The 18233-nt window shown below is 35.3% G+C and overlaps 1 protein-coding gene across 3 annotated transcripts in view; it reads right to left on the reverse strand.

The window, feature by feature from the left end:
* The window catches only part of SK (small conductance calcium-activated potassium channel), a 1328561-nt gene that overhangs the window by 610756 nt on the left and 699572 nt on the right, over window positions 1-18233 (reverse strand). For all 3 annotated transcript variants that reach the window (XM_081734014.1, XM_081734013.1, XM_081734016.1), the window contains one exon: window positions 7958-8266. In XM_081734014.1, the coding sequence (XP_081590140.1) occupies window positions 7958-8266 (309 nt within the window). The remainder of the gene's footprint in view (window positions 1-7957; window positions 8267-18233) is intronic.

Here is an 18233-nt window from a genome sequence, read left to right on the forward strand (position 1 = left end):
AATTCTTTTTTTAATTGACAATCCCTTTCTCTTCTGTCATCTTTAATGAGTTCTAGCAAAACATACAAAAACGGCTACGGTGAAGCGATCAATTTCCTTTTTATTTCTTTCAATGCCGTACACCATATTTTATTTGGAACGTTAAAATAGACAATTGCTATTTTTAAAACTATTTCTCATGATCCCGAGTGCTTGGCGTTTATAACTGATTACTATCCATCATGTTTATGATGCGTGTTTTTTTGAGGAATTCGGTGCAGAAGAAAAATCTCTGATAGAGGGAGGGATAATATATATCCTATGGAAGTCCAATGACGACGGGAGAGGACGCATTTTAAGAAAGATGTGTTTAGTTAGAACATGGTTTTATACCGCTTACTTTGATGGCTGGCGTTTATAAAAGAGCACAAATCTTTTCGCGTCTTTTTCGAGCATCTTTTGAAAAAATTGAGGACATTAAAGCGGAGAAGATTTGTACTGTTCTTCCATTTTCTTCCGACGTTTCTTCCACAAGAGAAGAGATTGACGCGCTAGCACAGCCTAAGATTTACGAGGCACTAATGAAGCGATGAGACCGGTACAGGATTTTTCTTTTTTGTTTTTTCTGTTTTTTTACTCTTTTTCCCTACTTTATTTTTTTTTATAAGAGGAACCCACCAACGGTGGCTCTTTATCGAGAGCTTCCGACTGAGGTCAGTCTGTGCGACAGATATTTTTCAAAGGGGGAAAAAGGAAGATTTAAAGGGGTAGATATGAAGAGAGCAAGGCTCATTTCCGTTAATGTTATATACTCGGTCAAAGGCTTTTTAATTTTTCTTTCTTCTTATTGCTATATATAAAGAAAAGGGAACGATGTGCCTTGTTATGTTCATATAACGATATTAGAGTATCGTTCGGTTGTCGATATATTTCATTTGATGTTCGGTGAAACTACGTATTATGATCTTCGAAAACCATATCTTTAGTATAAAGTGATTAATAAGCCAGTGGCATTGGTTCCATATATCCTGTAATTTATTTCTTTACATTTTTTCAATGAAAATCATTCTGTTCATATTTCAAACATAATTCTTCGTTATCCTTTTTGTTACTCTCTCTCTCTCTCTCTCTCTCTCTCTCTCTCTCTCTCTCTTTCTTTCTCGTATTTACCCAAGAGAAGTAAGCAAGAGGTCTTAATGCTTGTTTATCGTAATAAGATGAAAGTGTAAAGATTTCACTCTTTTCCGTAAAACATTATCTCTTCTCCCAATTACCAAAGCCAATATAATGCTTGCTAGAATTATTATTGTAAAAGTAGAGTGTACGAGAATTTGGCGTGGGAGATACTGATTCAATTCCAGGCGGAGCTCATGTAGTTCGGATCAACGTTAAACTGTAAGTCCACGTCTCATACAGCCTCGCTACTGAAAAGGACGCAAAACTATAAAGAAAATTGTGAAAGTAGTATGCGCATCACCGTTAGAAGTAGACTTTGTAACAGATCTTAATACCATATTTTTCATAAACCTTTAGACAAAAATCCAATCAGAATCAAGAAATTTCCTTATCGAAATTCGAGAGAGATTGCAATTGAGTAAAATAAGTGTACTTGCCAAAAACTGAACTTATGCCTGTACCTTTTAAATGCAACTAACCAATATTACTGCCCGAAACGTGTAGCCATAAATATTTATTCAGACCAGAAGAGAGAAGTTCAAGAGACACATCCTAACATTTAGATCATTTAGTTATGAAATCTGACAATCATATATTAGTTACGTAATCTGAAATGTGTCATTAACAGTAATTTTGCTAATGCACATGCATAAAGAAATAATAAACGAAATGTAGAAACATGATGACTGACTGACCTATATTCAATCCAGCTTTTCAAACATGCTAGGTATTTAATTCATGAATATATGCGAGTAGAATGCACTCCTGAGACATTTATCACTAGTTTCGAACGATAACTTTTCCCCGTTTATTCACTCGTTAAAACAAGACCTGGAACAAAACCGAGGAAAGACAAAACTGAAAAAAAAAAATCTGGAAGTTAATGCCTGAGCGTAAATAATGTTTCTGCTGACGTTTAATGTCAAATATGATTAATATGTGCATCATAATGCGTCTCGTATTTCCATGAAGTGAAATATTTTATGGGTAAACTGTCTCGTCAAACTTTTTCATATTTGCTATTCATACATTCGTTGCCTATCGTTCCGAAACTCACACATTGTTCTTCAATGAATCCACAGGATTAGAGAAAAATATGTGTATATAATAAGGACGTTTCACAAGGTTATTTCAATGCTGAAGCTGTTTAGAATCATGTTGTGGAATGAGTAGATATGTTCCTTGTGGGTACGCCGTCACACAGTATCTCTTTAAATATGATGCATTCTCTTTTCTAAATTCATACATTTTTGCTGTACTATTTTATCAAATTGATATTGTAAGGATTCGTATACCCACACGTACTAAAAGCAACATCTTTTGACTACAAACATGCGTTTTTACAATTATGAACAAACAGTGACAGACAACTAGGAGGAGACTACACCTCCAGGAAAAAACTATGAGGATTCGGAGAACTACGAAGAAAGCCTCTCGACAGGTCTTCCCTCCAAGAAGATGGTTATAAAAGAGGATGACAGAACCAAGATGTTATCAGACCAGTGCTGATAGATCACATACCAAAACCTTCTCTCGTGGCCGCTATAGGCTACGGAGACTTCTTTAACACCTATTTCTAGGACTGCTATGAGCTATGGAGTACAACCGATCCCGTCTGAGCCCGCTGTGGGCTAAGACAATCTGGAAACATTTAAAAAATTAGAGAAAAGACAAGAACTTCGTAAAAAAAATTATAAGACATTCTTTTTATAATGAAAAGGTGAAGGGATGAAATTCCGTATACATTATTGAGATTCTACCTACAGAATATTGCAATAATATCATAACGAAAAACTTGATGAGCGTTTATTTTAGTATCAGTTTCATCTTGGAAGATGGAAGGTAATCTTACAGCATCAACGTTTAGCTTTATGAAATCAACTTTCTTGAATTGAAGATTCACAGACACTCATATCACTTTATTCAGCTTAACTTGATCTATGATGTTCATTGGCATATGTCTTTGGATGTTGTTTCTTTCTTTAAATGCTATACTAGTAATAGTATTGAATTTATTGTATTCCGAACAACTAATGGGCTTGATATTCAAAAGTTTATTTCAGTCATTTCAAACATGAGAATTCACTAAGGCCTAAAAGCAGCCATGTACTTTAGTCCATTCAAGTGTAAAGTACAGTCAAGTGAAATAAGTACTTTTTTTATCTAGCATATGGTATAAACAATTTTTACGGCGAAAATTCAGAAAGTATAGTTTACTGTTAGGGGGTGAGTGCTATCCCGATTCTCTCAGAAACTACTCGCTCAATTTTATTTCATACTTCATAAGTAAATGCTTCATTAACAATAATAAAATATGACGTAATCTATTTTTCATTAAAAACTTCGCATCGGTGTAAGCTTTGCCGCATTGTTTCCCAAAAATACAACTCAGGTACTTTTTTGTGTGTATATTTCATGAATATATTTTTAATTAGTAACCCTACAATAGGGAAGTCGTTTCTAATGAAAAATGTCTGCAAGGGAATTGCTTATAGTTGAGGTGGCTTTTCCTTGGATAAAGTTTCCGAAAATGCCAACTATAATTTTGTTCATATTTCGTGAATAATGTTATCACATACTCTTTGCACTACAACCTATTTCTCTGATAATTATCATGCTAGGCCTAACTTAAATTACTTCAAATATTTTCTCGTTCTATGTTAACAAGTGAATATTAAATAATTTATTTTCTGTCTATTAAATGTCAAATTTCCTGTCTATTTCGCTCTCTGTTACAAGTGTCGCTCCCTGTTTGTACAGCCTAAATTAACTCTACAATTAGTCTACACGTACGTAAGTTCTTTGGAAGTAGGAAACATCAGCGGGATGCTGCGAACATTTAAAAAATTAGAGAAGAGACAAGAACTTCGTAAAAAAAATTATAAGACATTCTTTTTATAATGAAAAGGTGAAGGGATTAAATTCGATTCCCGGTGGGACACTTGGTCGAAAAAGTGTAAAATCTTCTTAAGGCCAGCCATCCTGAATGAAGATTTTCCTTAGTTTCGCTCATTCACATCAAGCAAATGCCGGATGGTACCTAACACACAGACCGCTTCCTTCCTTCTCCCATCCATTCTTCCTTCTCTTTCCTCGGATAGTGTGATCGCTGAGGGACGTCATCCCTCATACGTGACGGGTTAACATGGCCATAGTTGCAGAAAGCCCATAAATCTAAATCCTAAATTCCCACATCAGCGAGAAAAATAACAAAGCAAGCTAGAAGCAGTATTTGTAAGTTGGACGCCTGAGTGCTGAATGTACGCATATTTGCGTGATGTTTTATAGTTCCAAGGGTCAATTTCAGAAGACGATGATGTTATCATTACCATAAAAAGGATGTTCAAAGCAGAAAACTTCAAGGCAACTAATACAGTGAAAAAATGAAGAGCTTGTGACCTCGTGAACATACAATTAGTTAGAAAAATTGAGGAACAGAAGAGTTCGAAAGCCTCCAACCTGCTACTTCATGATAAGGCTTGTCTGAATAATTAATTATCTCTTATTATAGATCTCTACTAATATTTATTTTATCGTTCAACCATGACCTAAAGAAAACAAATTGGATTGCCAAGCTATGTCTCTATGTTCCTCCAAAGTTTGGATCACACGATCTTTTCATGTCGTAGTAAACCCACTCTAAGGACCTCTTGGTGTCTGAATTTCGTTCTCGAGGTTTGGGTGGAGTCCAGTTTTATCAATTGCTAGAATTTAGGCGTTGGATGCTTTTCTAGCTTTGTGGGTTTTATCAAGCTACGTACACGCTTCCTTCCTGTAACGCTATTAATTGACACGCTTTTTCTTTTTACTCAAGTAACTGATTGATAACTTGTAGTTAGTGCAACAAGCCAAGAATTTAAATTTCTCTCCTTTGCATGTAGTCTGTGTAGAATTACTGCATACGAACCTGGAAGCAAAATTGTAGGAGCCCTCGACCTGGAACTGTGGGCTACATGCATGGCATTGGTATCCCTCACTACCCTGTTTCTGTTGGAGTATGTTCCAGTTTTAGTGTGTTCCAGTTCCCCATTACCTATGTCACACATAAGATGAGATGCATAAACAAAGGTTTGATGAGGTCCTAAGCTATTGAAGGTAATGAGGCCCTTTGCATGTTCAGCTACCCTTTGCCAATGACTACATTTCTAGTTAAGTTATAATAAAGATTATACACAGCCTTGTAAGAAAGTTGTATTTGGTTTGTTTTTAAGATGGACACAAGGCCTTTTTATCATATCTCTGCTTTTTGGATTGAATATATGCTATATGGAACTTGTGAACGTAATAGGTATCTAAAACATTTGCATATGACAAAATATGTGTATATTATATATTTCTTCGCATCTGATACTCTATATACAGAAAAAAAATGAAATAATATCTTTGAGTTTTACGTCCGGTTAGGCTAAAGGAGACGGTGATTATGAGGAATGAATGAAATGGTGGAATGAAGAAAGTGGGAGGAAACGGGAGAACCCCGAGAAAACCCACTCACACGGTGTTTCTCCACCACAAAGTTTAGTTGGCGGGCGCTGGGATCGAACCCGGAACCCCAAGCACCAGAGGTGAACGCTCTACCACTGAGCCACCACGGCCCCACCCTATATACAGAATCTAAATATTCTATAAATGAGCAAAAATGCGATATTTTAGGAAGCAGGCCAGCATAAAAGGGTCCATTGCCTAAATTGTGTGAATCTACACAACACAGAAACATTGTTGCTGTATGCAGGTTTTATTCTATTTGTTATTATTTTGTATTTTGGAAATGTAATCCAGTTGTTTCCATATTATTATTATTATTATTATTATTATTATTATTATTATTATTATTATTATTATTATTATTATTATTATTATTATTTGAGCCGGCAAGAGAGGGGTACCGTAGGCCATAGCTTGTTTAGCTTATATGCAAATTTGGCGCTGTGCATAGAACATCAAAAGCCAATGAACAATTTTATATACTGGTCCACGGTGACTGAGTGGAAGAATGCACACTTTTGGTGCATAGGTCGGTCCTTGGTTCGATTCCAGCTCACTCCAAATGAGTTTCTGTGGTGGACAATCACCGTGTTTGTGCGGATTTTGCTCTAACTTTCTTCATTCTACCATTTCATTATTTATCTTTATCACCATCTTTCTTAGCCTCGATACATTGTCGTGGGATGGCGTTGCTGCCAGACTTCGGTGTTATGTAGAACACATTTTCTGGGAATACAATTCAAGCCTTTATGATTAGGCGTAATATGTTAAAATTGTTAGCAGTCATAGGCCTACATAGGTAAATACTTTAAGACATATGAATTCTATAATGATATCTAAAAATAAACTTCACATAGTGTATACGTATATTTTCCTTGGAAATACCAGACAAATTTACGTTAAATACCTGACGTTCCAATTGCCATATTTTTCCGTACAATAAAATCGATATATTTGACGGGTGTATGTTTATCTACAAGTAATACAGTGTAAATGTACAGTAAAAATGTACAGTGTAAGGTCTTGCATAGAGATAGCAGCATAGGCTATCTTACAGGCATAATTATCTACTAGCTCACATAAAAGAACATGGAGTAGAAGTGAATACAACTTATATGGATTAAGGTTTCCCATTTAATATGGGCACTATATATATATATATATATATATATATATATATATATATCGGGTCAATGAAATTCATTGAAAAAATTACAAAATAATTCAATGAAAACTATTAGCATGTTAATGAGTTGTAGCAATGGAAGATTCATGAGCATAATAAAACCGTAATTTGTTATATTAATAACCGAGAACTTTATAAGGAAATCGATTGTTATTAACCACTTGCGTACCAATGACTTTCATGTGGATGTCATAAAAACGTATCTCTTATTAAGGGTCTATTAATCCTGGAGATGCTGAAATTTGTTAGTGGATGCAAGGCAAGGCTTAGTACTACTGTTTCTCCTTAGGTGACAGCATCTTACTGACAAAAAAGACAAAGAAATGTGTTGTCTCAGTAAATGGCGGGTCTAAGGTAGCATTCAATTACAACACACATGTGTTTGGTTTGACGATAAACAATTAGTACCGAGAAACAATTAGTAACTTCGAGATCGGAAAAGGAAAAAGAATTGTCTTTGATCTCCGGTCAGTGTTGCCAACCTGAAACACCATAAGATCCCTTCAGAACATCAGAATTTCCCTTTTTCAGTCCAAATGTTCCACAATGCAAATAATTGTTTTATTAGTAATGTGAATGCTCTCTTCACGCATGCACAATAACTATGGCCTATATAATGGTCTAGACAGTCTTTTAAGAGTAAATGAAACAGGCATTACAACACGCGTATAGGAAAATTACACTTGGAACGCAAGGGGTTAAAATAAATTACAACTTCAGTAGGCTCCATGAAGCTTTCATTGGAATAGCTGCATTAACGTATTAATAGTTTACATTGAAGTATTTTGCCATTTTTCCCAAAGGATTTCTTAGAGACAAGATATATAAAGAGTACGATGTGTTTATGGCCCTGCCAAATCCTAGTTGTTAATCATTCTTACTACACCCACTCCTAACTAACACTATGACCTATGGAACTCAGACGTTCAGTGTGGAGTTTGCAAAAGCTCTCCATTGACATCTGCCTTAGTCAACTGGCTGCAGTTTCTACTTTGTAATTCTATTTTCGTGAGATCAATCTTAATATTATATCTCTCTTAACATTATGCTCTATTAAATGGAAGGCACATATATATTTATCAATATTTCTTCTAACGATAAAATATGGAAATACATAAATTAGTTTCTTACCTTAGTGTAGACTTCCGCGCTGGACAGCTCATTCTCAATGACCATGACAATGATGCCGAACATCCCCATGACGAGGGCATAGTCGCTGATGCGTTTTCTCTTTTCGAAGAGGGCCTTCCGCCGGCCCAGACGGTAGCCCACGTTGGGCTTGTGCTTCCCCGTCGCCGCTGGGCCCTTCTCCTCCGTGTACTTTGGGTACTCGGAGTGGACGCCCACCAGCGCCATGCCCGCCTCCTCGCTCAGCGAGTCTTTCCCCGCCTGACCTTTCATGGCGGCCGGGATGGACAGTGTGGATACGGGCTTCCGGAGCTGAAAAAACAGAAAACACAACTTATTACTTTGAGATCAAAATATACTGTGACACAAAGTTATTGAGCACACAAGTATTGAATGAATATCTAATAATAAATTACTTCATAGATGAGATCTTTATTGCAGACTCTTGAGATTTTAGAATTCTTAAAAAGTGAATTTTCAAATTGCGACAATTGATGTCAACAGCTACACTTTCAAAATAGGATTCCAGCAAGGAAAACAATTGCACAGGCTCACAGTGCGTCGAGCATATGGGAGTAATGGACAAAAATAAAACAATTCATACTGAAGCTTTTATCACATGTTAATTGTGTCGCAAGGCGTTCTTTGCTCACTTAGACTGAAGCAAAGTTGCTCTTGAAGTTATCGAACTTGACAACTGTACTTATATAGAAAATAATATCCCGTTCAGGGACGAAAAAAAAAATATGTTAGACATTTAAGGCCTTATGCAGAGTAGTTCTGACGCGTGATTAGTATCATGCTAGAGTTCGACTAACATATGTTTCATGCAGTATTCAGGCCTTTAGTATGACGCTAAACATACGTAAAAACGACTCTGCATAAGGCCCTTACTGTTTACAGCACTCGTAAACACGAACCCATACGACTCAAAACTACATAACACTAAAATATAATGAAAAGCAGTGCATGAAATGACTAAAACAGTTCTAGAGTTGTTGTTTTAGATCAGTCAGTACCATAACTGTCTAAGTTATCAAAGTCCATAGCGACGGAATTATGAAGCTGGACAGCATCAGCAGCATCAGTTTTGAAATAACTTTTCAGATCCGTATATGTCCTTTTCTTTCCGTGAATCTGTATCTTCAGGAGACAATAGGGTCAGATAGAATAAGCACATGCTTCATAGGTCTAAATAAGTATTGAAGAGAGAAGTTTTCCGTATAAGATGTAGCCTAGTGTGACAGAAGACTTTGTGGAGGGCTTCTAAAGCTTCTTCCGCATAACCGACAATCCTTTGGACTATTCGTCATTTCTTGGTGTATTTAATTTCGCTGCTGTTTCTTTGGCAGCAAAGGCAAGCTCCTCTGCCGATTTAGTCGCTACAAGAGGATCTAAGCGCCTTTTCTTTGTTTTTACTGAACATTCTGCGGACTGTTTACTGGTTCTACCGCGAGTAGAGCAAGCTACATCAGTCTTTACGTTGTTGTGATTGTGATATCGAGCAGTTACCACTGTTGAGACATAGTCCGGAAGTGCACATGCACGATCAAACCACTCTTTATTTTTAGCTAGGAAAACCGACCAAACTCTGTGCGACATCCTCCATTTTTTATTTGGCTCAAGGTCATATTAATAACTTACTAAATTTCTCTAAACTGTTGTACACATCTTCTGTGGCGTCTTCAAGTTTATAACGACTACAAATAGCCTGCATAGTTTCCGCTTTCTTCCGACTAGCACTGGTGGTTGTTATCCATCTTTAAAAAATGTCCTTGTTTTTCATGGCGTCTTCTTTCGCAATTTCACTAATTACAGTCACAATTGCGGACACTTGCACGCACACTATTGCTGAATCCAAAGGAAATAAGTAAAGGAAGATATTCCTGCAGAGATCTCAAGACATGCTTAGGCTTTTTTGAGATATTCCAAATATACCAGTAAAAAAATGTTTACCAATCGCTCGCCGTAAAGAAAAGAACGTACCTGTGCTATAACTGCCCTCTAGTGACAAAAAGTCTCGCCTTTCGCTTTGGTCTGAAACACCAGTGCGATCGCTGTGGAGATAATGACTCAGGTCGGTCTAATATAGTAGTTGTGCATGCGAATTATTATCTGTAAGAGTGTCATCTCGACTCGGGTCGGTCTAATTTGGTAACTTTGCGTGCGCCCTCTGTAGGCTGACGGGTTGTCATCAGTTTGTGGCTAGGGATTTCTGTCTTGTGGATCATTTGTGCTTCATTCCGTGCTATTTGCAAGTCCGAAGAAAATTGTTTCTTTCCTCATTTTTGTCCATTGGTCGACGCACTGTGAGGCTGGGCAAAAGAATGAAAAGTATGTGGAATTTCAATATATATAAAGTGGTATATAAGATGATCATATTTGAGTCTCGGATCATTTTTTTTTACCAGAAAAAGAGCGTTTAAATACTTTACAATAATTATTATCTGCAAATAATGGCACCTGTGTATGTATATTTTAAGATTATAATTAAACATAAAATCAACTACAAAGAAAACACAAGTGTTCAAAAAGAGTACAATTTAATTAGCTTCGCCTTCTTCCCCCAACAAAATGTTCAGTGCAATGGATTTAATTTCTAGCTACGTAATATGCTTACATAACATCTTCCTTTTCTAATTAATCACATTTTGGCTGTGGCATACTTTAGTTTACCTGAAAATCAGGTTTGTTTCATATTATGCTGAATTCACGACTACATTTCTTAAATGTATACAAAGGTACACAAACATTCTTTTCAAAATGATAGAATTTTCCTTTAAATGAAGTAAACGAAAACTGTCCACTTCAATGACTGAAGTTTAATGCGTTATAATTTGGCATCAAGCGAATAATTTTATCAATAATTGATAGGCTAATTTGAAACTGCCAAGCATTAATATCACAATAAGAATAGGGAGCTAGTGGTCGATATTCGTGCATTTACTCTCGTAACACTCGTCAGGCGAATTCTCTAGTACAACAAAACGTGTATCGATGAACTTGTACTTTAATTACCGTATTTTAAGACATTGTTATCACATGTACGATATATTATCCCAAGTTAACTCATTACAACGGAACATTATTTTCTATTGTGTAAAGTTAATGACAGAATTTACCTTTTTAAACTTTCTAGTACACAAATACGTGATTTTCTACAGCGCTTTGTTCAAATCGCGGTTATTTTGTTTCGTTTCTTGAGAAAGACAATGAGGCTTTTCAAAAATCAGGATGTTTTACAGTAGGGAACCTACGCTGATACATATCCACCTACGTCTTTCTGTAAAAGTAGATTTGTATTTGTATTTCAACTTCCAAGAGCGGTGAAGCATCTATTCAGAAGGGTTCGCCATGTTTGCGATCAGTGTTCAACATAGGCATATTTCAGGCAAGTGTAAATAGAGAGGGGGCAGAACTCCTAGAACACTTTGGACCACTGGCTGAAACTGTGGTTACTCTCTCAGTTCTCAGAGAGGATCAAGGTATCTCCTAGCAAAATAACCTACTTAAACCAATGATTCTAGTTCTTAAGGATCCACGCAGAACAGAAACATCATTCAGATATTCAGAAAACGGTTACCGCAGTTCATTTTATCTGTGAACGTCCTGTAGATATCCTAAATACATGTATCCGCTTATGCGTCAGAAACGGGACTTCCTGTGGAACACTTCTGGGTTGTTTGCTCGATAATCACAAGACAACCTTTGGACATCCAATTATTGTCCCATGACAGACATGCTGTCTCATTAAAATCCAAGGGAAATCCCGTGGATATTTTCATTAACCTTACAGTTTGTAGTGAGGCAATGTCCAGGTCAAGTATGAAGCCTGTAAGACGTTCAAAGGACTATCCACGTACATGTGCTATGTGAGAACTTATAATACTATAATGGCGGCTCTTGACGGTTAGTAGAGCTTTAAATTTTTATTGCTACAAGTAAAGAAAAGAAAGCTTCCTAATATCTAACTTTCGTATGCAAGAATTAGCACATTAGATAATGTTTCTATCCTAATTATGCAAATACACAAAATTAGAATGTATCGACACAAATTATCATCATGTCGTGCTATTACTTAATTCCGTAAATACATTAATTATTTTTCTACATTTTGATCAAGTAATAATCATTACATTACCCTTTTCTATTTGTTATCTTTGACTCATAATTTTGTACGTTGCTGTGACTAAAGAACGTTGTTTGCTATAGACTTACTCGCTCTACTCGAGGAAGAACGTACGCTACGAAGCAAAGAACATATCTTTGCAATCATTTATTTGAGGAAAATTAATTTCATTTTCAGTTTAGAAGGATAACGAAAGTCGCTTCATCAGATTAGAATAGAGAGATGTTATGAAAAGCTTGCGCGCAGAATTCTCTCTCTCTCTCCTTTGTAATTCAATACAAGCGAAACACCTTTTCCTGGTCTCTTTGTACATTTTGCCTCTCGTGAGGAATAACGCAACTGAGCCAATTTCGATAATGGCCCCGAAAGCTGTATTAAATTCAAAGCATACGATGAGAGAACGAACCTTTTATAAACACACACATATTTGCATGAATCTCTTCACTCACTCAGTTATCATGTACTTTTTTTTTTATCTTACTTATCTACCCACATTTATCTTATCACATTTGGACACAGCTAATATATTAGAGTCTTAGTTTAATTCCAAAGTGAAAACTTGGTATTAACTAACGCCCTGGAATTACAGACTAAGGGAAATTACTAGACAGATGGTTCCCGTTCAGCTGGGTGACGCGTAGTCAGCGCAATGGTTTCCTTCTAGGATAGAGCTCACTACTTTTTTTCTTTTCAAGAAGCTCGTCAGTTACCTAATGATGATTAATCAATACTGATAACTCCACCGGGAATCAAAGTCAAGCACACGCAAATCAAAAGAACGCACGCTAGCCAATTGGGCTACAAGATCAATCATAGACATTAAATAAACAAAAAAGTTTGGAAAAAATAGAGGAGAAAATTAGGAAATTCACTACTATAATGTAAATTAAATCCATCTAATCAAGTGGGTAACGGGCGTGCTCTCTCTGCATAAAGATCCATGGTACGGTCGAAGTATTAAGTCGCTTGTAAAACTCGAGTAGAGCTCAAATTTCTTCTTAAGTAACATATTCCACCTTGATATTGCAAACGAATGTTGAAATCTACACATTTAATAATTTAGTCAATATAATATAACATCACATATTGGTTAGACTACAAAACTTTAAGAACACTTGCGTGCTGTTATAATTCTAATTTCAATTCTTACACACTAATTCTTAAAAGAAAATAATAAATTTTTATCTTAACAAGTGAGTATCGTTTCACAGTTTGAAGCTACAGTAGACTTCCAAACTATGAGAATTCACTACTCAAACTTGAAGTAGTACATCTGTAGTTACTGATTACAATACATGAATAACATCAAAGATATAACCTGTTCCAGGCCCGTATCCACGGGGGGGGGGGGCAAGAGGGAGCCGGGCCCCCCCTAAATTTTGGCTGGCCCCCATAAAATTTCATGGTAGGATTGCAAATGAACTATAATATGATGATGAAATATAATATGATTGGGTCGGGCCCCTCCTAACTTCTACCGGCCCCCCCTAAATTTTTGGGCTGGCTACGGGCCTGACCTGTTCCCCAGACGCTGAATCAAAATCAAAAAGTCATTACTCACTATGCATTAGTGTTTTTGTTCTACGGCGAAAAATGTTAAAACCGGAAATGTTTAATTTTAACTACCTCCGGTTTGAATAGAGGATTAATGGAGAAGGCGGAACCTATTCTTGGGAAGCTGAATCAACTGCAAAATATCTAACCTCGGTATTATTATTTATTGTTTTTGTTTTATGGAAATCAGTATTGAAACTGGAAACGACTAATTTGAACCACTTCCGGTTTGAATGCAGATGAATTAAGATGGAACCTATTTTTGAGACAATGAATCGATTTACAGTAAAATGAATTTCGATATCTCTTACCGTTCTTCCTCTGTGGAAATCAATATTGAAACCAGAAGTAATATTAAATTTGAACCATTTATGTTTTGATAGAATGTTCAAAAGTCATGGTACATTGCCTTGAGCCAGTAAATAGTTCGGAAAAATCCGCTCCCCACTATCTAATACCGTTTTTTTTTTATTTATGGTGATAAACGTTGAAACAGGAAATGATTAACTTGAACCGCTTCCAGTATAAATAGAGTTAATGGAGGAGGCGGAACCTATTGGAATGCTGAATTGATTGCAGAAAACAACATCTAGCTATAACTTACCGTTTTTGCTCTATGGAAATTAATACTGAAACCAAAAATGGGTAATTTGAAACATTCCTGGTTTAAATAGAGGGTTGATGAAGAAGATAGAACATATTTCCTGGGACAATAAATCGATTGCAGAAAACTACGTATCGAAATCTCTTACCAATCCTCCTCTGTGGAAACCAGTATTCAAACTGGAAGTATTATTAAATTTGAGCACTTATGGTTTAGGTAGGGTGTTCAGGATAGTCATGGTACGTTGCCTAGAGACGCTGAATCATTTGAAAGAAAAAAAAAGCTTCTCGCTATGTGTTGCTGTTTTCGATATATAACGTTAAACGCTAAAATCGGTAGTGACTAATTTGAACCAATTCTGTTTAAATTAGAGAGTTATCAGACTAGACAGAACCCATCCTTGAGATACTGAATAGATTGCAGAAAATTGCATCTCGATATATCATACCGCTTTTCTCTTATACCTGTCGACGGACGGATAAGGCTTCCGATAATATGCATAGCATAATTTGGAAGTCTAAAAGTACAGTCTCTCACATGTATATTACGAATGTATAAAATTATTAACTCTATTAAATTCAATATCGGTTCTTTAACTTTTTTAGTTGTGTTTTCTACCATTTTTTCTTTTTACTTTGTATCATTATGTTTTCTTCAGACTAACTTATACTAAGGTACGAGGAATGATGACTTAATACGTATATGTATTGAACAAATGACTGTATGGATAATATCTATTATAATAACCCTACAACCTATTTTAACGCAGAGAATAGTTTTCCAATATATATATATATATATATATATATATATATATATATACAACTGTATTTATTCTTGCCTAAACATTAAATAAATCTGCTCTATATTATTGCTTGCTTTATATTAAATAACGAAAGTAATATCAAGTTCTTACTTTGATACGAAAAGAACACGGTACTAAATTTGCCTTTTTCCAGGTATCAGATATTTACAATTTCAAGTACTTTTCACGGGATCTATTATAACGTATTAGCTTGTAAGCTTGTACGCTTGCTTTTGGATACGAAAGTCCATATGTAGAAGGAACTCAGACACCTTGTATAAAATCCGAGCAGTAATTTGGATTTCACTCTAATAGTGTATTTTCATCGTGCTTTGGTGTTACCGAAAGGTGTAAAGTGCAACCCACTTAAACAAAATAAATTACTAACACTTTTACAGTAATGACTCCAATACCTCAACACTAAGCTGAAAGCTAATGGATACGATGATAAACATAGCTTAATGGTGCACTGGAAAGAGAAATTACTATCTAGAGTAAATTATGGTAGTGTATTTTTCTAAGCATTAAAAGTTCTCCAAGGAAGAATTTCCGATAAATAGTTCTTTTAAAGACTAAAGGGAACCATTTTCTTCAATAAAATGATTTGTATGGTGACGAATATTTAATATGTTATCCCTAGTTTCATTTATACAACTCATTCCTCTAAAACACATGGAAATGTAGTATTGTTAACATGTATAGTATGTTCTGAGGCAAGAGCAAACTACTACTAGTAATATTTTTCATAATTTCCTTTCGATTCTGTATTTCTTTTTACATAAACGCTAAACACTCCCCCAAACATTGATCCCGGAAATGGTTTTTCACTTTTTTCTCTTTTTGTATCTTTCAAATGAAGGTTTACTTGATCACATGCGTGTTATGCGTGTGTATATAACATCGTAGGATAAAAATGCGTTATATCCATATTTGTACTTTTATTATTTTTCAACCTTAAACAGGTGAGGCAATCCCTCATAAGATACTGTCTTATTCTTTAGAAGCAACAGACTGCCTTACGTGACAGGGGAAGTCGATAACAGACACGCAACGTTATTTACTGCAGAAGCGGGTATATATGATGTTATCGTTCTGCAAAAGGGCAACCTGTAGACACTCTCTCTCATGGCACTACGTATTCATAAAAGAAAATCTCTTCTCTGGAAAACTCCTTAACGACATTGTTCTGTTTTTTAAAAATATTTATTTACATTTTCATAACATAGCATATATAACTGCATATAAAGTATATATGTGAAATAACTAAAGAAAGAGATAGGACGATAAAGTTGCTAACAAAGAAACGAAAAATGAAGCACTATTTTGACCTGCTGTTTCTTCAACTCTTTTCTTCTGAATTTGCATCTGAAAAGTTTGTTAAGGAGACGTAGACAGAAGTAAAATCAATATTGAATGTGTAACAAGTAAGCCGTAATTCACGCAGCAATGGGAAATATTTTGGAAATGATTTCTTGGGACATAATTTAGTTTGCCTTTTTGTAGTCATTTCCAATAGACTTATGTATGACGTAATTTCGCGCTTTTACAGTCTGAGAAAAGCAGAGAGAAGCACAAGGAAAGGAAATAAGGGGATGAGAAAAGGAGGTGAGGTAGGAGGTTATCTGCTATCTACTTCCCCTCTCTGTGTAGTTTACTCCGAACAGAACCAGTATACCATGACGTCAAAGAATACTCAGTTAGGAATTAGTGTTCTACAGAAAAGCGCTTCAATAATTACTCACCCGAAATAAATTAAACTCGAGTTATTATTATTTTTTTAGAGTAATGGCCCATACTGTTCAATCATAAATTTCTAGTTATTTCATGGATCTATTTTCACACAAAGTAACTAATGGTGGTAGCCGATAGCACTGAATGAAGTACCAGCAACATCTTTCACGAGAGCTTTGGAAAACCAACTAAACTATGAAATGCTAACAGTTTTCCTTTTAACCCAAGCTGCTACCAATATTTTAATGTTTGGAATGCTGTTTCAAGTATAAGCCTATCAGATAGCGATAGGCTAAAATATGTTTTGTGTACCGGTTGTCCATGGATTAACTCCAGTGGATAAAATATGATTCATATTTTATATTAATCTATGTGTATTTGCCTGATATAAGTACTGAAAAGAGGAGTTAAACTCGAGACAAAAGAAAGAACAGCATTTTTAAAGTTTGATTGGTAACTCTCATTAATTGGCTTTCCTATGCATTGAATGACATGGTCACATAAAGCCGGAAAATATTTTTTTTTTAAAAACTAGAATTTATTTCTCTTGGTATATTTGTATCCTCAAAAAAAGTAGAAGTTTTATAAGATTTAATATGAGTGAAGTAGAGAAAAAATACTTTCTATATAATGTGAAGAAAAGTTTCTACTATACGAGACAGCGTATAAGGTTAAAATGAAAGAAAAAACTGAAAACTTTTAGAAGAATGTATACAGAAACTATAGTTTCTCACTGCTTGGTACGATTTTCGTGACTGTTTAAATTTACAGTATTTTAAGTGTTAAGGATTTAAAAGTCAATATTTATTTAATGAATATAGTTGAAAAACCAGAATATAAAATCTTGTGTCCATGTATTTTCCTCAAATAGCTTTCATATTGTGTGCACAAGGAGAAATCTTAGAGCACCGTTTTACAGTCAGACTCTGTCGTCCGCAAACCACAACACATACATAGATGCACACGTAGATACATTATACGGAAACCACAAAATTATTGACGATATGTTACCATGACATTTACCTGCTTGTGATCAAAACATCTGCGATTGTATGTCAAAGCTTTAGCATTACTATCAGTCTCATATTGCGAACCAAAATTTAAAATATTATGTTTACCTCAGTGCAATACGTGCCTAATCCCCAGAATCAAAGTATTGATCCAATAACAGTAAAAGAGAAGTTTCCCTCTCAAAAATCATGTATATAAACAATTTAAATTTCTCTCTGAATATCTCACTAAAAATGTACTATATAGAAGAAAATTGTTTCTCGATAGTTCTCCGGTCCAAACTAGTTTATTCCAAACCCACATTGTGTTTAGCTCTGCAAAATGAACTTCTCCATAAAATTACAATAAACTCTCCTTGTGAAACTTCAACGATTAGTATTTCAGAAATATCGGAATATACCCCCAAAAACTGGCACTGAATATAACCTTTCTGTATCAAATAATA

This window comes from Thermobia domestica, chromosome 12 (genome assembly GCF_964235325.1).
Source record: "Thermobia domestica chromosome 12, izTheDome1.hap1.1, whole genome shotgun sequence".
NCBI classification, from domain to species: domain Eukaryota; kingdom Metazoa; phylum Arthropoda; class Insecta; order Zygentoma; family Lepismatidae; genus Thermobia; species Thermobia domestica.